Below are 23,427 nucleotides of genomic sequence, written 5' to 3' on the forward strand. Positions count from 1 at the left end.
AAGACAGAGCTGCTGACTAAGTGTAAACGCCCAGCTGAAGAATGTGGAACTGGGGTATTTATTATTACAGCAGTGAGGAAGACAAGCGCCCTGTGGGATTCTCACTTCAGATAATGAGGGACAGGATGCTGTAATGCACATGAAGTGTGAGCAGTATTTGTCCAAGTACGAGTGCAGAGTCCAGACTGAAGAAAGACAAAAGGTTCATTCAGCTGTTGCTTCCTTTGGGGCAGCCACCGGAGGGACAAATTCAACACACAACATACATGTGTACAAATACCAAACCAACAAATGCACACACCTAAAAGTCTTACCTAAGTTGTTGTGTGCTGGAGACACAGGGTTTGGTGACAAGTTTGGAGATCCTGTGGAAAGAGAGGACGAAAGCAGCCATTAATGACTGACCACAATTTCACAAACTGCATTGACTGAGACATGAGTCAATTACCCATTAACTCAGTGATCAGGTCTTAGTGAGTGAAACAGATGACCCTTTTAAGGCCATCCACCTTAAACCTTTTATGCCGTTTTATCCACTGTTCTCTGTTAGAAATAATGTAATTTTTCTGTTTACAACTATGGCTGAGTCAATGGGTCAAATTGAAAGAAAATGTGTGAAAGTAAAAAAACATGTTAGTAACATTCACTTTGACACTACTGTTAACCATGTAAGTACTTATATAGGTGTGAATCAAATGCAAACAACTTTTGGCTTCTAAGGGTTTATAAAAACATACCAGTTCCACAATCATAACCTGATCTTTATGCTGTACCACATGCCTTCTCTGCTAAATTCTTTCCATGGCATACCTGGAGCACATGGAGATGGTGCTAGCCCACACATATTACTAACAGCACAACTCAATATTTGTTTTAAGGACCTGTGTTTAACATAGCTATGTGGACCTTTCTTTACTCTCCAAAATAGACTGGGTAAAACTAAGGTAACCTCGCAGAGAGGAGAGGGGGAGGGGTGAGAACATTGAATGACAAAGAAAAAAAATATTATACATTAACAAACCCGCATAACAAGATTTAAATTTAATCTTGAGTGATTTATTTATGAATCATTCCATTTGTCATAAAATTTTCCTACAAAGTAAAGAGCAGCTGGTCAGATTTTCTAAAGGAACAGTTATAAGGATAGAGTTACAAGGTATTCATATGATAGCGATAGTATGTCTATAGGTCTTTTGTCTGTTAATAACACACCTGTGTCCATGCTATGGTTCATCTGATGGTCACTGGTCTCCCCATCCTCACTGAGGTAACCTGGAGGTGGCGTTTCTGAAACACACACACACACACACACACACACACACACACACACACACACACACCCAAAGGATGGTAAAGACTAGGGCTGCAAATACACAAACATCCTCGCACCCTGAACTGCTGACAGGTGCAACACACATACAATGACTCATGAGGTCTTTTCCTCAGATTGAGTTTTGTATCTAGAGTCAGACTCAGTTCACGTTCAACAGCAGCAGGAGTACAGCTCTGTTCAGGAAATGGAAAAACAAACTACTGTATTACAGTAACTGAACACATTTCCAAACCTTAAACTGAATACCATTCCAATGACGCAAGTCAAAGAATATACCCTGTGGCAAATACGGCACATGCAGAGTTGAGGAGACTTTTCCTTAGGCATAACTGCCTTTAAAGCTGAGACAAAAACCTCTTTCTGCATTTTAATCTGCTCTTCTCCAAGAGAGATGTGACTTTTCAGTGTTGATACATTTATCTTGATTTTTGTTCTAACAAAATCATAAATTCAGTTTTCCCTTTTTTTGTGTAACAAACTATCAAACTATGAATTTAAAAGCAACAAACCTCACACTTCTATAGTTACACTCAAAAAATCAACAGTGATTTGAATTCTGATTTCTATGACAGTACATCCAACATTAAGGGCAGAATGGACCTCCTCATACAGTGATAGGAAACATTAGCACAGAGAGCTCAAATGTCACATGCTGATCTGTCTACTATGGCCATATACTCTTGCACATGTCATTTTCTTTTACCGTCTGCTTCAGGGAGTTGACTTTTATCTTTCTTTCATTATCTATGATGCATGTTCAGTGGAGTTCAGGTCATGTCACTAATTCAGACAATCAAGAGCATTTCTCCTCTTAACCTTAAGCTTATCATTTGTTTTAGTACTATTCTAATACTGTTACTAGTACTATTTAGTACTTTCAGCTACTTCTTCAACTATCCAACTGCAAAGTGAAGCATCATTCACAGTGCTTTCAAGTCTCAGAGCTCTAAAGCCATTTGTAAATTCTTTCTAGCATACTGTAACCTGGACTTCCTGTACATGAGGTTTGCACCTTGTGGTAAACCATTTGGTGTAGTCTTGTCTTTATGGTAGACTGACTCTCCTATGTCTACATCCTGGAAAGTGATCTTCGTCAACAGTTTTTCTCCATGATTTAGTTTGCATATTTAGCAGGTTGTTTGTGAAGCTCACTAGTTTCTTCTTAATAATGTACCAACCTGTTCATCTTGACATAACTGATACGGCTGGCTGGCTCGGCTTAGTTTATTGTGATTTTACTGGTTTATTCTGACTGTGCTTTACTTGACACTTCTTTAGCCTCCACAGCCAATAACATTGGTCACAACTGAACAACCAAATGTCTAATAACCAATGTACCCCATCATAGGTATAAAAAAAAAATAAATAAATAAGGACTGTAATTTCTACACTGTTCACCCAGCAATGCTATTAACCCCTTCAAATTAGAGATGTCACTCTGCACTTCAGCCTTGTAATCGCTTCAACATGCTGGAGTATAGTCCAGTATAGATAACTATTCTATACATATAGATAACTTGTCCAGTTATCTATATGTACAGCTACAGTACATGCACATCACTTGAATCATTAATATTTGTTGTTATTTAATTAAATAACAACTATTTCTTGTCTTCAGCATAGCCAGACAATGAGAGGAGACTGTAAGAAGGGAAAGAGAAGAGGCAGTGGAAAGAAAAGAAGCAGACTCCCCTTTAGGCATGGTCCCCCTCCCAAACATCAGTTACACTTCTGGCATTTTTGGCATTTTATTGAAAGTTTTGAGGGAGCAACAAAAACGTATTTAATTATATACAACATATTACAGCTGTCCAGTCACTTTCTTATCCAGTTATCCATCTACATTTAAAACTGATGAAGCTGTCGAGATCTAACAAGACATTGGAATATTTTCTGTAACAGAGTATTATTAAATAACAGAATTATTTCAATATTATTAAATACGATTTCAAGGTTTTGAACAGCACACACACTCTAAGGGTGTGTAGGTGTGCGTCTATGAGGCAGTGTCTGCTGGTCTCTCAAACTGCTCCCTGGGGTGCCTCAGTTCCATGTGTATGAGGCAGTATTACTGCGGCTGGCCCCTGCTGGGTGGCTGGGCAGCTGGGCTGCTTGGAGTGGACTGAGGAAATGGGGGCCATGAGCTAAATTGTTTCTCTGTCTGTCTGCTTGGCCTGCTCTGTCTCCTTATGCCTGCCAGCTTACTGCCTCCACTACAAGTAGAGCTGTGACTACAGACATGGCTTATTCAGTTAGACCCCGGAAACAGCCAGCACACAAGCAAATCATCTCAAAAGCATTTGCAGCAACCAGCAATCTTTCACTTTTACTCCACCTGCTGTATCTTTTAGCCTCATCTGTCACATGTGACTAGAACAGCAGTTTAAGTGAATACGTTTTAGGCATGTGTATGACACTGTAATGTTATATCCCACAAACTCCTACACTTCACTTTCATACACTAATCACTTATAATAATGTTTTGTAAAGTATGTGCTAATTTGGTGAAACTAAAATTCTGCGGTTAATTTCTAACATAAAAGTCTAGGTAGTTGGTTGTTTCAGTTGCATTTCCATTCTCAGTGTACAGTGTACAGTGAAAATTCTTCTGAATCTTACCAAGATTATCAAATTGTGGTGAAACCTGAAATGCACTGAATCTTTTCCAAAGAATCGTAATTGACTCTATTTGTTTTAAGGCCAGAAATGTACACCCTTATTACGTGCTCATTTACCTAATAAATATAACAGGGACACAATTACCTGGGATATAGTTGCTCTGAGGCTCGATGCCAGCAGGAAAGTTTGTGTTTTCAGGGATGGAGTGGCTATAATCGTCCAGAGGAGGAAATTCACTTGGGATCTCTGTATGGCGAGGCACCAGCACTGGTGGCAGAACTAGTGTGGGAGAAAGAAAAAGAGAAGAGGGCTGTAGCACAAATTCTAACAGTGCCTTTCATCTTTCATCCCAAAAACTCCCAAATCTCCAAAAGAACCACAAGCTTGTAGAACTTTGCTTTCATGCTTTCAATACACTATCTACACATTGCAAATCTTGCTCTTATTTGTAAGCTTACTATAGATTAATCAGTTTTTGTTTTATCTTGCTATTTAGTGTTCCGCAGGCTTTAATTTTGCTCTCCGCCAGCCTAATCCTTTGCTAGAACACTAAAGCACCACAAAGGCTATATTATGACTGGAAATGTGATTTTTGCTTACCCCTAATCTACTGTTCTCCTTTAATAATGTACAATTTTGTAAATTTTTATTTTGCACTTTGCACAAGAAAACATATGAATATACTACACTTCTGTAGCCTTGTATTGTTACTATGGTGAAACAAATCAATAAAACACCCTCTGAAATCTGAACTCTGAAATAGCAGTGCATTCAACAATAAATGGCAGCACTGCAGTTTTTGTAAACAGTCATAGAAAAGACAGTAGAACACAGAAATGCTGATCTATTTTACATGCACAACAACTACTCAGGAAGACGATTTTAACAAGTTACAAGTGACAAAGCCAATATGTATGCATATATCAACAATAAAGCAAACAATAAATCTTTGTGGGTTTTCTGCTTCTCTAACTCCAGCATTATACTTAAAAAAGATGTTTAAAAGCAAAACAATGTCATTTTGGTTTGAGTTCACATGGTATAGTGCATGCTGTCGGCTAAGCAGTTCAACGACCCTGACTGTGATTGGTCCACATGTTACATGACTACTCGTGTCATTACATGGCGCAGGCCTCTTGTGGTGCTTGGTGTTAAAAAGATGTACACTAAGGTCTTTTTAAGTATGCTTCAGACAGGCAATTCGATTTCACTTAGCTCTTTTGTTGTTTGAAATTTACCACTGGTTTAAGAATACAGCAGGGTCTGTTTCTTACCTGGTGTCTCTACACGCTGATAGTGGTATGGGTTCACACAAACCTCGTCCTTCTTCATGTGAAAGGCAAACTCACACAGCTCGACAGCTCTCAGCTCATGGTGTGACTGCAAGTCTGGCCAACGCCACAGCCGGCAGTAGATGACGTGGGGGAGACCTTTTCGATGGGACACTTGCAAGCGCCCATCCAGAGACCTGAAATAAAGAAAGTGCAAAGACAAAGAGAGAGATAGTCATGATTAATTGCATGTCAGTTTATTCCTTTATGTGCTACTCAGACAAAAAACATGACTTGAGATCACTGCGTGACTTAAGCTCTAAAACTGTAAAATATGTTCAAATCTATACCATTACAACATAAGTAAACACTCTCATGCCTTATTTAGTGCCTCAATAATTCATGTTTGTTACTGGATAAACCTTGATAATTAAATAATAATCCTATAGTCTAACAGGTTAAACTATTAGCACAAACAGATTTCCTGAGACCACAGATAACGGGCTCAGTTTCCTGTGAAAAGACCTCATGCTTTCATTTATGCACTTGAGCACGAAAAAGGAAAAGAAACAGGAAGTGTAAAAACGAGAGGTGTTACACGATCAGGTTTGCGTGATGCATTTTAAAGTGGCATATCAAGTGACATCAAGGTCAGTGATAATCCTGAACTGAAGTTTAAACCGCATACAGCTGACTAGTTTAATGCTGATAAAGCTTGCAGCCCCTCCTTATGCTGTTCCAGACGAGCAGCGAGCCTCCAGCATCATCAGAATCCACCCAGCCATGCTAACACCATCTTACATGGGCTTATGAGACCACCAACAGGCATCTCTCTCTCTCTCACACACACACACACACATATGTTTAACACAAACATGGATACACACACACACACAACCACACATATGTGCACACAACCCCAAATGCTTCAACACTTGATGATGGCAAAGCCCAAAAGCTCTTTAAGCCACATCTGCTAGAGTGTATAAAACAAGGACTTCTAGAGCATCTCAGCGGGGGTAGGAAATATTGCCAAAATATTACAATACATTGCGTCATGATGCTTCATTTTTTGAGGTCTACAAGAACACACATAATACACCATTAGTATCACATTTCATAAACTGCTGTAAAATAGATGAGTACAGTGGTTTTTCTTTTAATTCAACACATATTGCATTACATTCTAAACAGCAGGGATAATTAACCTCTTTTGGACTCTTGGCACTACCAGCATTGAAACTCAAATCTCTTCATGGAAAAAACAAGGCCTTTAAAAAGGCTTCAAAAACATTATACAAAAATAATGAATAAATGAGAGTGTTTCAAAACATACCATTCATAAGAACCATACAAGGCACTTGTTTTTGTGATGAAACGAAAACCAACTCATTTACATATATCTACCTATTCCGACTACAGCAGTTTAGCCCTGCCCATGCATGCTGAAGCTCTAAGGAGTGTTTCAGCCTGGACTGCTTTTTTAATAAAGCACAATACAAGACAGACAATTAGAACAGAGCTCATTTACATATATCATTCTTAAAGGCACAGTAACAAAAAAGTCTTGTTCAATTTTACAGTTTAATTTTAAGGTTTGAAAATGTTCACATGAAAAATGAATACTGACATTATAGTGTTTGATGTCTGATTATGTTTGATTATGTTTTGCATAAACCCATAAAAACATTATAGAACTTAGAAAAGAAACAGTAGAACTAGAATAGCATAAAAAATAAAAAGCAAAAAGACACAGGCCTTTTAAAATATCTATTTTATTAATGAAAATTTGCTGTTGATTTATCATATTGAAGGTAAATCTGAATCTATGTTTTAAAAATCTAGTTATCGTGACAGCCCTACTTGAGAGCCTCTTCTAAAATGTCATTGTTCTAGAAGTACTGAGGATCTCCTCACAATATACTCAGAAAAGTGTATTACAACATTCTTTATTTTATAATGATATCATATCCCCATATTGCCCACTTCTCTCCCCTTACTCATACTGCCCCATACACCGACCCCACCCCCACACTCACCCGTCCCAGTGCAGAGGTTTGAATGGGACAGGCCAGCTCAGACACAGGGACCGCCAGGAGATCTCTGCCAGGGCCTGCTATAGCACTCTCAGCAGCAAAATGTGCTTTCAATTTTTCATAGCAAAGCTTTCACTTCACTGGCAGTTAGGGAGAGGGGAAAAAAACGATGTAAAAACCAAAAAACCAGACGTCCCATTGAGAGAGTGCGGGTGTATGAGTGTGTGTGTCTGTGAGAGAAGCTGAAAGAGAGGGAAGGAGAGAGGGAGGGAGAGACAGAGAGGAAAAGAGTGAATTACAACAGCAAATCTAGAAAATAAAAAGCTCCATTAGAAATGAATTATGTAATGCGGCTCTTGATTTATTCAGCCGTGGCCTGATTTTCTAAATAATCCACAGCTTTTATTTAATAAAACTCTATACAAGCAAGGGCAAGGTCCCTCATTCTTCCTCTGAACACACGAAGTCAGGGTCAGCGGCCGGACTGCAAGAGGAAGGGCAGGGCTGTGCTACAGCCTCTGCAAGTAAACTCACTGTCATTTCCTCTGGTTTACACTTCAGTGCTCCACCAGCTACAAAGGCAAATTAAGGTTAATGGAGAAAGAGAGAGAGAGAGAGAGTGAAGAAGTAATTCACAAGCCAAGTATCTCAAAGATACTGAAATTTTCATTAAACCACACTCTCCCAATCAGGCGTAGCCTAAACAGTACTACTAAGGTGGGTACTAACCTCTAAGCAAGTAGGAATCAGAAAAAAATGTGAAATTAACTTCCTGAATTAACTCAAAATTGATGTTTCTGTTTCAAATTAAAATGTAATGTTAAAATTTATTCTATCATCATCTATCATTATTCTATCACAGGAGAGTGAATTACAGAAAGTCATTCAGGGCTGAGTTTAAACAAAAGCATCTCGGCACCAATATGATTCTTAAATGGTAGAGCAAGCACCACAATGAACACTCTCTCTATACTCTGTGTCTGCTAAGATGATCTTAACATTAAGATGTCTTTGGGAAACTGGGTCCACAGTAGTTTTATGAGAAACTGTTCATTGAAGAGAACCTACCTCACTCAGATATTCTTGCAATAGTGGTGATAATGACCAGGAGTTGCAAATATTGCCATTTTTACATACTATAAACCAGTGAACCTACACGCCTTCTTTAAATGCATTTATGACTTCTCTGCCATAAATGTATTTAAAAAATACATTTTAAGCCTAAAACTTTAGCTCAGAATGATCATAAAATAATCTCCTAGGCAACACAATTGTAATTATTTCATGTAACAGCTTCCTATGAAGGAGTTTTTAGAGACATTAAACACTTGTGACAACTTATGGTCACTGTTGTGAACAATTCCGATTAGGTAAGTTTCTCCAGAATTGTGCATTTCACATCAAACCACTCTGAAAGACTATGTTTATATCTGAGCAATTTAATCATGCAGAATGTTGAAGAAAATTTGTAATTAAAAAAAGCATTGCTGCACACTTAAGAAATAACATGCACAATATTTTACTGAAATGAAATATAAGGAAGGATCTTATAGCTAATTTTACAATTTGATCCTTTCAAACTAGCTGTTTTTTAATGTTTAGCAAACTAAACATCTGTGATCAAAATCTCCCCAGGAATGGCTACACTGCAGTCCCCTAAAGTCAGTCCTCCAGCACATATGCATTATGCATGAATGCTGCATTATGCACTTTAGTTATGCATCAGTGGCACCCATGACACGCTCTTACCCCACATACCCTGAGTGAAAGAGAGAGAGCGCACGAGAAAGAGAGAGAGAGTGAGAGATGGAAAAGGTTATCCTGGTTCAGCAATGTTGCCCAAGCCCTTTAGGAATGGAGGGCACAGATACCATTCATGTCATATTCTTGGCAGGCAGGGAGAGACTGTAAATAGAGAAATATATATGCACTTAAACTTCACACACACACACATACACATACACACACACACACACACACACACACACACACACACACACACACACAGAAACACACACCCAAAGGATGGTAAAGTCTAGGGCTAAGGATGGTAAAGTCTCTTTTACTTGAATGCTCATTTTTGCCTTGCGTCACTATTCAATTCGTTTACAATTGAGTCACAGCACTCAGGCTACATTGTCAGGCTACACTTGTCCATTGTGTACGATTGGCAAACCTGGCAGGGAAGGGAAATGCTTTCTGCTGACTGATTATTGATTTTGCTCTGGGGAAATTATAGCACTGGAAGTTCTATAAACAGAGACACAAATACACATATCCAGAGGGAAGGTCTGTCCCACTAACCCCTGAGTTCCCCCCAGTGCACCACTCGAGTAGAGAAATGGGTAAAATTTGAGTAAAAGGGGAGTTGGGAGAAGGGAGAAAAGCAGAGAAGTGGGAGTATAATGGAGAAGTGGAATCGTGGGGGTGAAAGAGATGACCCCACAAGGGAAGTTGGTGGGGAGATTTAGTCTGTGGAGTTACCAGCAGATACTGTGTAGTGGGACTCAAGACCCAACACAAACTATTAACTTCAGCACTGCACCACATATTACTGTAACTACATGAGCTTTAATTTCTATTACTGATTCTATTCTTGCTACTTATTTTGTTTGTTGTTCATTTTAGAGTTAAAAAGTGATGTGTAGTTATATATGTGAGCTTACATACATTAGAACAATGTCTAGCAATCCCACGGAGTGAGGTTTGTAGATTTTATATACTCAAAATTCAGTTCAGGTATTGCAATTGGGTTAGGTTTATTTAGGTTACTTGGCTTCCCTTTGCTAAATCTGAGCTGAGAGTAATAACTTGAGCATCTGGAGGGACGACTGATAAAATACAGCCGTATTACTTAAACATTACCAAGGTTAGATTTCCGTGCTGCTGTGCTGTGAAAAGAAAAATAATTTACAGTTTTGAGAAACTCTTGAAAAGAAGCTTTGGAAGTGTTAGAAGACATGAACTTGCTGAACTCTGTTAAATGCAAATGTGATGCACAGAAGCAGGCTATTTGAGAGGGAGAGAGGACAAAAGCAGCAGGACTGACAGACCAGACTGCTTCCAGCATATACTCACCCCCCTTTGACCCTCCTGCCCTTGAGCCCCCCAAAAATACCCTCTCCACAATCACTACTGCAACCCATCCCCCCTGCTCTAAAGCCAGAGAGTAGGTAGAGTGGCAGTATGCAGACTATGGTCAAAGGCAGGGCCACAAACTAATTCAGAGCGTGGTTAAAGACAGATAATTTCTCTTTAGTCAAAGCTTATTTCCAATGTTTCTCCTCAGTTGAGCCTTTGCCATGAAAAACAGTAAATGTGACATTTTTTGTAAATATCATCCAATATCCTCTGATAAAGAGGTCATTAAAATGTTTATTAAATAAATACATTTTATGAATTCATTTTAAAATACATAAAGCACAGTTTGACTTTTAATGGAAAAGGTTATAAAAAAATAAAACAGAAAACAAAATAATTGACATAAAAAAGTATATAAAAATATAATCTAAAAAAAGCAGAATGTTTCAAATATATATATATATCATTGGGGGGGGGGGCTCAATTGTAAAACAGTTCTGTGTGAGAGCAAAGACTAGTATGCACCTCTTTGAATACATATGAGACTTTATATGACACACATAACTACTACTGACTCTAATTCAGTATGCAATACAGGTCCAGTGAAAAGCATGACACACAAGTATGAGACATTAGATAGACAGATAACATAATAAGATGATATTCATTAAACATAACTCATTAACGATTGAACATACAGAAAAAACCAACAAAATCCTTGTATTTTGTCCAGATGTAGAAGCAACACCCCAGTTCTACAATACCTCTGATCTGCAAAACAAAGCCAGAATCAGCGACACATGATTTGTGAAAATCTAGCTTCTTCTCCTTCACTAGGTTGGGTTTCTCCCCCTCTGCTAAAGCCATTAGGGCCTTCCTTGTGTAAACAGAAACTAGCTGGAGTCTGATCCTTAGGTGATATCACTGACCGGCTGGTGGTGGTTAGGGGGGCCCAAACTCAGCAGGGGAGCAGAATATGGCAGACTAAACTCCAAAAGAGACAGACAGCCTCCCTCTATAGCCCTAAGGTACACTTGGGAAACTTGCTGAGACCTCTAGCCAACTCTGTATATGCTCCAGCTAGCTAGTTCGTTAGCTGTTAGCATTAACAGGAAAGAGAGGATTCCTGACAATGGACCTTGGACCGCACAGGGCTCAAGATAATATAATATCACAAATGACTGTTCGGCGCCTAGTCTGCAAAATACGCTAACTGTCCCTTTTTTATTCAATTCATTCATTCATTAATCTCACTGTATGAGAATAAAGGCCTCAATATACTTCTTGCAGGGAACCCCGTGGACGAACACACTACATGGCAAAGCCTGTAAATGGTTGGTGCAAAAAAGGCATGCCATCATTCAAAGATGGATCAGTCAAAACAAAACTTCAGAAAGTATGTAGGGCTGTAAGCCAGCGAAAGCAGTTCTGGCTGTGCCCAATTCTGGTTAGGTTTGTTTTTTTAACTGAAAATATATGGATCCTTAAGGCCTCTGTATCCAATGCCAATTGGTTATCACTGTCATGATTCTGGTCTACACAATATTTATTTAACAGAAGCCTGCAGTAAGCATATGCTCCCTCTATGCAATTACAGGTGAGTTGTGAGCATCCTGACCGATCACAGTTCCAAATGAGTGTTTCTGTGGGTGTTTTTATGAAGGTTTTTATGTGATGCAGTAAGTAAAGTTTTTCTTTTATTAAAAGCCATTTCTTATTTTAATATAATCTCAAAGTTGATTGGCCAACTGCTATATATAGTACTCAAGGCAAATGCTATATGTAGTACTACTGACAAACCATGATCTGCAAAATGTAAACCAACATATAGTGGCAAAGAAACATGACTTCGATTTGTTTATATATTTTCTTTATCTTAAAATCAGTGGTGTTATTGCACACTGATGTTCTATATGGTAAAATGTAACTGCATCATCCAGCGTTGTTCAAAAGAGAGATGCTTCAAGCCCAAGTCTGCTATCGTCATTGGACGCTCCATTTTCAATACAAGCCAGGGCGTGCAGTGGCATTCAGATCAGACAACAGATAACTATGTTTGACTTTTTGGTGACATAAAAAAATGCAATCTATCAGTGTGATGATAAAATACTCTGACCAAATACAGGCATAACATGTGCCACAACATGCTTTTGTGCTCAAGAAAGTAGCTTATCAATGATCAATGATCATATATTTTCTTACAAAAATCTATGCTATGACAATATTTGAAATAAATAAATGAATAAACAAAAATTAAAATCAAAAATAAAAATAGAAAGTTCGCACATAAAGAGTAGAAATAGCCGTGCTGTTCACTGAATAAATGAGATAAATTAAAGGCTATTGAGATTAAGCAGATTAGTCTGTGTACACACTGCAGACTTTAAAGAAAGTCTCCCAAAAAGCACAAACTTCAAAACATCCCTCACGAACTACCCCTCCCCATGTCTAATACATGCATGGATACACATACATCGACACACACACTTCAGAAACACTCAAAGCCTCAAAGAAGTGCTATTTTCGCACGGCAGTCTGCGGCTGCCTGAGCGCTAGTAGTGGCAGTTGTAGTTGCGCGTGGTCCCAGCCGTGATGACAGAGCAGCACAAAGCAGGCCTGTTGTCTGCTGTACAGAGTGTCTATTATCCCAGCAGATACGGAGGCGGCAAGGAGCTTTCTAAACCTTCAACCCCAGCAGCAGCCACAAACCAAGCAATGTCCCACGCCCTCCCCTGGGTAGACAGAGCATTCCAGAGGGCTGACTAACTTCATAACACAGTGTCTACACGCACACACATACATACACACACACACACACACACACACACACATCAGGGATAGGATGGTTACTAGATTGTACACCACAGTCTAAATCCCAGCATAATTATTTCATTTAAACTGGTAATAATTCTGATAACCGCATTTGATTAACATCTTTTTAAAAAAAGTCACAGTGGAAGTAAACAGTTAACTGCCTGCAAATATAATAAGGACAACACAATAAAAATCTTTAAATCTTTTAAACAAACAACACTGAGAAATTATTTTAATTTCAGAGCAGAGCAGAATAAATGATAAAAAAGTCACGTTTTTGTGTTGTCCTTAAAGGGTTAAATGCATCTGTTTTAAAATGTTAAACTGTAGTTGTTTTTTGGCATTTTAAAGGAATACAGATGTTCAATACAAAGCCTATGACATTACCAACTGTTTCTGTTGTACCAGTATCGGAAAAAATCCTGGTCATAATTAGCAGCTTTTTTAGCCACAGCATTCAAACTCACCATTTCCCAGCAAAAGGACAGAACATTACACTGAACAGCACACAAAGAAAATGTGTTAAATCAACACATTTGCTTTTTGATTTACTTATTTTGTCAGTTTTTGTGTTCATGCAAGACATTTTATTCATGTGCAACCACTTCAAGCATTTTTAATCATGTCAGTTCAAAGCAACTTTTTTTCAATGTCCCCACTGAGAAGACCAATATAGGTCACTCTCCTTACCCAATATGTCACAGCAAAAAAGGGTGAACAAAACAAAAAAAACATCATGGTTAGTATAACAATTCATGTACAAAGCATCCAAACCTTAAAACACAAGATTAACATGTTATGATACAAAATGCCCTTTTTACAAAGCAAACTAATGAAAAATAAGAGGTATTTTACTGTGCTACAGTGTTTATTTACTTTAAGACTGCATGTTTCTGCTGTTTATTTGAGTTTAAGAAGCGACAATTGAGAAGTGACAATCATACCTGTCAGAACTGTTTAACTACAACTACTGTATGTATGAAATAAAAATCTAAACCACAAATTTAGATTACATTGGCTGATATTATCTACATTTTTTGGCTCTTTCAACCAGTATCAGTATTGGTCACATCATCTTCCTATCGGTTATATCAATATATTATAACAATACCAAGATATTATCAAAAATTGTGTTCATTTTGATCACTGATGTCATGCTAAGCTATTTTGACACCCTCTTATCTCTGAGAACATTCTGAAAACTGCACATACACATCATCACTCTCATGATAGAACCATGTCTACTTGAAACAGAACCTTTACAAGAGAAAGCCAAAACATTCTTAACTTTAGTGCATGCTAATGTAACAATATTTGGGCCATTTCTGTCAGAGCAAACACAAACATGCACACACCCACACATAGATCCAAAATACAGACATGAATGTGAAAGACACCCTACGCCTACACACTAATACTGCACGCGCACACACAGGCAAAAGCCGCACAGCTACTCTTGACCACAACCACAGCCAAACCTGGCACCTGCACTCTAAGTCGTCACTGTGGTCATAAACACACCGACTGACGTAGTCCAGAAGTCAAATGTATGCCATCTGGCTGCTACATTAAAAATATTGTGAATGAACTTACAAATTATTACTATATCTTTTTAAATGTTGCATTGTCCTTTTTTAATGACAGCCTGAAACAGCTTGACATGCTGTCACTCAAGGATAACAACTGATGTCTTCTGAAAAGCATACAAGTTTATACTCTTAAAAGTACGAATTTAAAAGTAAAAAAAGTAAGAAAAGTACGAATATATTTCGCACCAGATCGCAAACTAAGATATTTGCATGGATGATTAATTAGCTGACATATTTTTCAGTATCAGCAAAGATCCAACCCATGTTTATTTGAAGTTGCTTGTTTTTCTTGCTTGTTCACCTCTAATGTGTGAAAAATTGCTAGCTTCAATGCATTATAGAGGTCTCGTACTCTTGCCCCTCTCTTTATAGAAACAGGAACTCACCACCTGCTCACTTGTTTCCAGCAATAACAACTGAACAGATGAATAAAACACAAAAAAAGTTAAAATTACAATTTTTTGACCATATTAAATGATATCAGAAGATTATCAGTTATCAATTTCCCTAAAAATGGTATTGGTGACAAAATGATTACATTGGTCGGCCCTACTGAAGAGCTTTGTTTTCCTCTGCTATGGTATAAGTGATGTAAAGTTAAAAGTTAAAGCCCTGCACTATTCCAAACACAGCTATAGGCTACACCTTTACAAGACAGATAAGACAGAGGGATAGACAGAAAGAGAGGAAGAAAGAGAATGCATCACAAAAAATCAGTGAGAGTGCATGACATTTCTGCAGAAAAGCAAATCTACTACATGAAGTACAAGCCAAACCAAGCCTGATTTTTTTATATCAAAAAACGTCCCAAAACCTGATATTTTGTTGGCCCCGCTGGGCTCTGACCAAAGTCTTTTATAACATCTCTGCTTTGGGTTGCCTCTCACAAAATTACACAGAAATACAGGTAAATTGTTTCTCTGTCAGAGAGACATTTAAGAGGAGATGTGTAGAACAGTTGGATGTGGAGAGAAAGGAATGTGTAGAAGACGTGGATAGAGAGCGGCAATATGGGTGAAAGTGTTGACACATTTTATTATTTTCTCTTATGTTCTGCTCCTCTTTTCTCTTGTTTTTTTTATATTGTTTAGGGCTGGGAAATATGACACTGATCAGGCATAACATTATGACCACCTCCTTGTTTCTTGCTCATTGTCCATTTTATCAGCTCTACTTACTATATAGGTGCACTTTGTAGTTCTACAATTACAGACTGTAGTCCATCTGTTTCTCTGGATACTTTGTTAGCCATCTTTTACCCTGTTCTTCAGTGGTCAGGACCCCCGTTGACCATCACAGAGCAGGTACTATTTGAGTGGTGGATCATTCTCAGCACTGCATTAACACTTCCATGGTGGTGATGTGTTAGTGTGTATTAAGCTGCTCTGAGTGGATCAGACACAGCAGTGCTGCTGGAGTTTTTAAACACTGTGTCCACTCACTGTCCACTCTATTAGACACTCCTACCTTGTCTCTCCACCTTATAGATGTAAAGTCAGAGACGGCAGCTCATCTGCTGCTGCACAGTTTGTGTTGGTCATGCTCTAGTCCTTCATCAGTGGTCACAGGACACTGCCCACAGGATGCTGTTGGCTGGATATTTTTGGTTGGTGGACTATTCTCAGTCCAGCAGTGACACTGAGGTGTTTAAGAACTCCAGCAGCACCGTTACTGCAATGCTGAGAATGTTCCACTACCCAAATAATACCTGCTCTGTGAGGGTCCATGGGGGTCCCAACCACTGAAGAACAGGATAAAAAAGGGCTAACAAAATATGCAGATAAACAGATGGACTATAGTCTGTAATTGTTGAACTACAAAGTGCACCTATATAGTAAGTGGAGCTGATAAAATGGACAATGAGCATAGAAACAAGGAGGTGGTCATAAGGTTATGCCTGATCGCTGTATATCGTTAACGCTATGAACTATGCCACATTATAAGACAGTTAGTTCCGGCCATGCAAGCTGATTGGTTGAGAAGCGTTCTCTTTCACAAACACTACATCATTCCTACATAATACATCATTGAGACTCTCAAGCATTTGAACGTTTTTACTTCTTACTTTGCGCGCAAACAGAAAATGGATACTTTTAAGATCACATTTGACTGACAGCTGATTTGGTCAAACTCTGAAGATGAGACTACACTAAATTCCGCAATTGTCATTAGCACCGAGCAAGCTTTTCAGTCGGCAGCTGCGACAGAAGCACAACTAAACAAACTGGAATTAGCCAGAAATTAACCGAATACCATTCGCCAAACAAAAAGGGCTGTAAGATGCTTCACAGACTGGCTGTAACTTGATATTGCAGCAGTTTCATGGCTCAGTCTGTACTTCAAAAGGCGAGGCTTAAAGCAGACTGTGCAGCAAGTCTAGTTAGTCTGACGTAGCAACAAGAAACTACAATTTGGCAGAAGGAGTTGCTGACATTAAAACATATTAAATGACACATTCACGGCACAGTTTATTTATGTCTTTCTTTGTTTATTTAACTGTTGTATAAAAGCAGTAGAACACTCGAGGTTGTGTTATCACGAATAACATCAGGGCTGTGATGATCTAAAACATGTTTTATTAATGTATAGATCATCACACTATAAAAAAAGTTTAAAATTGCACATTTTACAGATTAATTAAAATCGGAGCAAGAATACCCCAAAACAATCCTACAATGAACTGAACCCCTGATTTTTCCATGCCTAGCCAGTGCCCCTGGTAAGCTTGTAAAGATTAGGGAAACTGAAGAACAAGCTTAATGACTTCGAAATACAAGATGAAGTTTACCTGTTTATTTCTCAAACTATATTGTAACTGTATAATAATAAGTTATTAATAACTATAATAAGCTTAGACCTGTATTTGATTGTGATCTTTCAGTAGACCGGTTTGCCAACCAACCAACAAAAATCACAAGTCCCGACACAGACTGTTGACAGATTTCAAGTGAACAAACTGTGAGCCATTCAGACCCAGTGAACTACATATGTTCCCAGTCAGTAGTCTACTGGAGTGTCAGGAGCTGTCACTAGCATGTTGATTTTGCTGTCTGCCGCCTAAAACAATAACTACGATTCATCTTTCACAGTCTCAAGTTCACCTTCTGTAGACACCCATCTCTTTGAAGATGCACCCCGCCTACATATGCAAAATAAGCCAGGCAGATCAATTAAAAACCTAGGAAATTTGATCTCCTTACTTTATCAAATACTGCTTTGAATCACAGGATACAGGCTGGAGTTTCAGGATGCAGAACCTGAGGCCAGACATCTCCTCAGGGTGCAGACAGATCCAGCCTCAAGGAGAAAGAAAAACTTTTGTCGTGACAAAAGACATCATTCTCTCTGATAAACCACTCTTGGTTGTGCAGCAATTAGAATCACACCATGCAATGGGCTCCTGGGCTTCTTTTTCACGGCTCTGCGCACTTGAAAACTCTTTGCGAGGGTCATGTAAAGCATATCAAGACTGCGGTTAGAGACAGAGCAGGCTTCTCGGAACGCAGAGACAGACAGATGCATTGTGCAGACATCCTCTGCACTGCTGGTTCTCCGCTGGGTCAAGCAGGATGTGTGTAAAGCAAAGGGAGGACACAAACAGGTGCAGAGTATCACTTTTAAAAAGACCAAGGCTTCAAAAAACCAAAGCTCGCTGTGATTTAAAACATTAAGGGCCAGGTTTCCAGACGCAGATTAAGGTTCAAAAAGATTTTAAGTGGGGGAATCCCCAATGACAGACAATTAAGTCCAAGAACAAGCTCAAGATTTTTGTGATGGTGCACAGTGTTTTTCATGACACTGATATAAGCACTTGGAGAAAACTTGCAAACATTTCACATGATCATAAGTGAAGTGTCTAAAAAGGTGTTTACAAGTTAACATGCGACATAATGTGAATAATATAACATCACAATATGTTAATCACATGTGATCACATTTCAGCACTGCGTGAACAATGGAAATGTGAACGAATCACACAAAAAAAATTTTAATCTCTACATATTATATGCATTACATGTCCAAAAAGTCCAAAAATATGTGACAGGTCTAAAAACTATTGAAAATGTGAGCACAGACATGAGTTTTCTGAAAGAGATATACTGTAACATATCATCATTTTTAACATAAGTTCATGTATTTTATTTATATAATGGATTTTATTCCAAGTCATTTTAGACCACTCTATAACTCAAACAGCTGTAAGTGAGTGTTTGCTTTTGGCGTCTTAACAATACCATAATTTACCTGTACTTAACTAAAAAAACACATTGTACCTTCATAAAAGCTTAAAATTGAGTATTATGGCTTAACAAAGTATTTCATGGAGTAGCCTTTCTGTTTGGCTGCACTGCACCTCTGATCCACATACACTCTTTTGAAATGGAGGTGTTAAAGTCTCTGTTTTACTCCGGAATCCACAGACACTTATGAACCCACCAAGTGGGTGCAGTTCACAGAGGCATGACCAGGCCACGTTTCAGCTTACATTCATACTTAGGCGGATTCATGTAACATGGATGTAACAGTGTCAGGCAGTGTGTACAACAACAAAGGCAGACAGGTTTGCTGTGTAGGCCTATCTGTCGGTCAAAGTGGAGTTTCAGAACATCTTTGTAGGCTAACAGTATTAAATTGCAGGGATGTATTTCAAGTCACAAAGTGCTTGTAGAAACCTTGCCTACCAGAAACACCAGTTTTCCGTGTCAAGACACAGCTCATAAAACTGCAGTACAAATTATTTTGGTGTACTATTTCCCTAAGCATTGGATGCTAAAGCATAACTTTATGCAAGTATCTGTTATCATTTTTCATACATTAATATTAATCCTTACAGTTACTGTGTACACACATGATGTTACAATCCCATTTTTACCTTCTAGCACTGTTGTTTGGAGTTTACATCTTACTTTTATCCATCTCCATGTAGTGAACAGCAGGGGTGGGTGACAGAAAAAATAGTATATTGCAGTACTTCAAGGCATTTTATGATATTTCTCAGAATTTTGATACACAGACAAAATGTGCTAGTAGGGTCACATTTAATTTAATTTAAAAACTACACATCGATAACTATTCAATAGATTAGTCACATACTGTACTGCAAATCTAGTGAAAAAGGACTAACAATGCTCTTCCTGTAAAGGAACATGCTTTTCATTGCAGTTCAGTGAACTTGCCATGTCCATGATATGCTCAGAAATGTATACTGTTCATGACAATAACACAATATTTAATTATCTATTGATAAAATATCATCATACTGCACGCCCCTACTGAACCATTTACAATTTCTCTTTCTGTTCCTCTCTCTTTCAGCAGGCCTTGACAGTTTTCCAGCTTTCACAGCATGTAGAGGCAAGACAGAATCCTGGAAGCTAGCAGTGACCTGCAGCCCCGCTCCCTCTGGAAGTCTGTGTGAGAGGAGGCAGACAGGTGTGAGGAATCTAGCACCTTAGGCCCAGGCACAGAACAGCAGAGAGACCACCGTCTGGCCTTCTGCAGACTCTGGACATGAACAGATGACAGGGTTGAACACTGTGCTGATTCAGGATATTCAGACAGCCCAGAAGAGAAAAAAAAAAGTTGAAATCTAAAATGAAAATCTAAATAATTAATTAAAAGTAAGTTCTAAGCTTCAAATAAACATGTCCATTTAAACTAAGCAGGACTATTTTTGTCCACTATCATGGCAATGTTTTCTTCTCATACATCCCAGTAGCTGGAGATCCTGTTGGTTTGTCTGCAGTTTGTCTCCCAACACAGCTTCACCAATTGGGCAGCAAAGGGCTAGACCACAAAGCCACAGGCTTGCTCCAGAGTGACTAAGACTGATCACTGGCTCCAGGCCCTGCTTTCACTCCACTATCTGGTGTTTGGAAACAACAACAGCAGCAGTGTAGGCTAAAACCACAGCTGTTTAACTCTGTGTAGCACCACGCTTTCACCAACTCAGGCTCACTCAGTCCAAAGATACAAGCAAATGTTTCTATATAAAGATCAACTGTGGAACCAGCTGTTTATCTCACTTGCACAGTTCATCAGAATTCTACTAGTTGTCCAAAAGAAATGAGAGATAAAATCCACCATTTCACATCAAAACACTCTGAATGACAACAACTGAATTACACAGAATGAAGAAAATGGCATTCCTCTTTATGCACCGTGAAATGTCTCAAATGCATTTGTATTTTATACTTTTCAAAAGTCAAAGGCAGAGAAGCACAGGGACATAAACTTTAACTCTTATCTTCAGGTGTCACGTACTTCAGTACTGTGGACACTGTTTACAACCACACCAGCAGGAACCAGTGGAACTCTAACTCTGCCTAAGTAAAGAAACATCCGTCAGAACACAGTGCACCTCTCAGCGTAGCAAAGTGATTGTTGATTATCTCAGAAATGTTTAAAATGAGGCACGGTGTCCACCAAAAACACCACAAAGGTATCTCCCAGTGTGCCAGAGTCTGTAATACTCCACAGCATTGCTGTAAACAGAGCCACATTGCAAGTGGTCGGTCAGCACCAACCACTAGATGACATAACAAGATTATCTAGGCAGCATAAAACTCAAGCTAACAAATTCGCACTAAAACATGACAAGTAATCACACACAGTCTTTGTTTTCTGTGAAAAAAGGCAAAGTGCAGCTTGGGACAGTGCAATGAGCCTGAAACCTACACAACTGCATCAATAACACTGCTTTGGATCCAAAACGCACAGTAGCTAGAAAGCACTGGAGATTAAGGTCGTGCGTTATATAACATTATCAGACAGCAGACCGCAAACTGAGGAAAGAATGAGAGGCAGTGGAAGACTGAGGCAACTCCATGCAACCACAATCACAACCACTTTGAGTTTCCTAGATGGAAATAAGAGGTTGAATGTACAAACAGGGCTATGATGGGGTGTAGATTCATCTCTACACTCTTAAAAAGATGGTTCTTCAATGGTTGTTAAAGGGAATGGTTCTATTTAGAAGCAGAAGTTCTATATAGAACCATGTCATGCTTAAATGGTTCTTTGCATGGTCAAAATGTTCTTCAGAATGTTATATATAGTTCTACACAGGGTTCTTCTATGCTTGCAAGCTTGACATTGTAAAAAAGCAGAACTTTTTTTGGTGCTATGTAGAACCATTTTCAAAAAGGTTCTATACAGAGCCATCTATTACGCCTTGTCCATGTATAACACACTCTTCAATGATGAAATGAACCATCTCTTCTAAGACTGACGGTACACTGAAGAAGACTGCAACTGCACTGTTTTGATTTTACAAGATTCAAATGTGTTACACATTAACAAAGTAAGTTATATCAACACAGTTCTTGTCACAAGAGGCAAACTGAAGGACCTCAATTTGTATTCAAAACATTTTATTCATGTGTTTCATTTCATCAGTTTACCAGAGGCACTCACAAACCTGACAGTCTATCAGAAGTTAAAGCAGACTATTTCAGTATAAAGCACCGTTGTCAACGTTGCCCAGATTGAGGTCTTATTACTCGGTTTCTCCCTCTTAGTAAACAGAGTGGGCTGACTGTTGTCAACGCGGCACACAGAGCCACAATCGGACCTAAATGTGAACCTGCTGCTGTCAAGCCGGAGTGAAAGTACGCGAGAAGCACAACACGTCGATTTTGAGGCACTTTGCCTCAACTTACCGCGGTATTGTGATACACTTCGTGTTGACATCATGAGTTGTGATGGCTTTCTCCAGCTCGTCCAGCTGCCCCGTCTTCTTCAGCTTCTTCACAAGGCTCTTAACCGCCTTCTCACACCACTTTTCCTCTTGTCCGTTCTGTTCTCCCTTCTTCCACCCCAAAAGTCTCTTCACGATGGGGGGAGTGAAAGGTAAAATTGACATCTTCACAACTTCAGCTATCTTCCTCCTCGCCGCACTTTTACACACACATATACAGAGAAATGAACAACAAAAATGTTTTCAGCTACAGCCCAAAGACAACGGAAAGAGCAGAAAGCAGACCAGTTAGCGAAACCATGAGCTAAAACGCTTCATACGGAGCAAGCGAGGCAGATTATTCCGACCTGAGTAAACAGTCGTGTCTGGGTTTACCATATCTCTGCATGCACAGCCCGCGCAGCACCATTAGCACGGTAATGTATTACTCCGCCGAGAAATATAGTCCTCTTCCCTCTCTGTGTTTCGTTGCTTTAAAACAATAATACGAATGTTGTCCCTTTACACATATATATGTCACTCAAAACTATAAACTAATATCTATATGTTAAAATATGCTTTATTTGCTTTATTTTCATGTATCAGTAGCGAATTTGAAAGTTTGCTTCAGAGTTCAGAATCTTCCGCCGGCAACGCTGTAATACGGTTGCCTCTGACGTCACAAGCTGAGTCTGCTTCTAATGCAAATAAGCCACAAGTAAAGCGTTCAAACTCACAATAGCCCACTGAGAGGAGTTTCCGAGTGGTGTTAACGTGGTCTTCACACCGCCCAGGTTTGTTTCGACCAGACTAACTGTGAGAACAGCAATAACTTTGAGAATGGGCTTATTTAGTGATGGTTTCTTTAACATAACTTAGCTACTTATTTACCTTATGAAAAAGAGCTATAGTGTTACCACATGACTTTCTACAGGATTCCCATAAAGCCTTATAGTAAATTCAGAAAATATCATAGGTTGAAAAGTATTGTAATAGGTTATAAATA

At 38.8% G+C, this 23,427-nt stretch overlaps 1 protein-coding gene across 1 annotated transcript in view; it reads right to left on the minus strand.

The window, feature by feature from the left end:
- Positions 1–22,847, minus strand: part of smad3a (SMAD family member 3a) — a 36,970-nt gene extending 14,123 nt beyond the window's left edge. Inside the window, exons 1-6 of the mRNA XM_017703570.2 lie at positions 22,790–22,847; positions 22,405–22,641; positions 5,227–5,420; positions 4,097–4,231; positions 1,213–1,287; positions 315–365 (exon numbers count right to left, since the gene is read on the minus strand). Coding sequence (XP_017559059.2) covers positions 315–365; positions 1,213–1,287; positions 4,097–4,231; positions 5,227–5,420; positions 22,405–22,641; positions 22,790–22,830 — 733 coding nt within the window. The 5' untranslated portion in view covers positions 22,831–22,847. The remainder of the gene's footprint in view (positions 1–314; positions 366–1,212; positions 1,288–4,096; positions 4,232–5,226; positions 5,421–22,404; positions 22,642–22,789) is intronic.
- Positions 22,848–23,427: the final 580 nt, after the last annotated feature.

Source organism: Pygocentrus nattereri, chromosome 25 (assembly GCF_015220715.1).
Source record: "Pygocentrus nattereri isolate fPygNat1 chromosome 25, fPygNat1.pri, whole genome shotgun sequence".
In the NCBI taxonomy this organism is placed as follows: domain Eukaryota; kingdom Metazoa; phylum Chordata; class Actinopteri; order Characiformes; family Serrasalmidae; genus Pygocentrus; species Pygocentrus nattereri.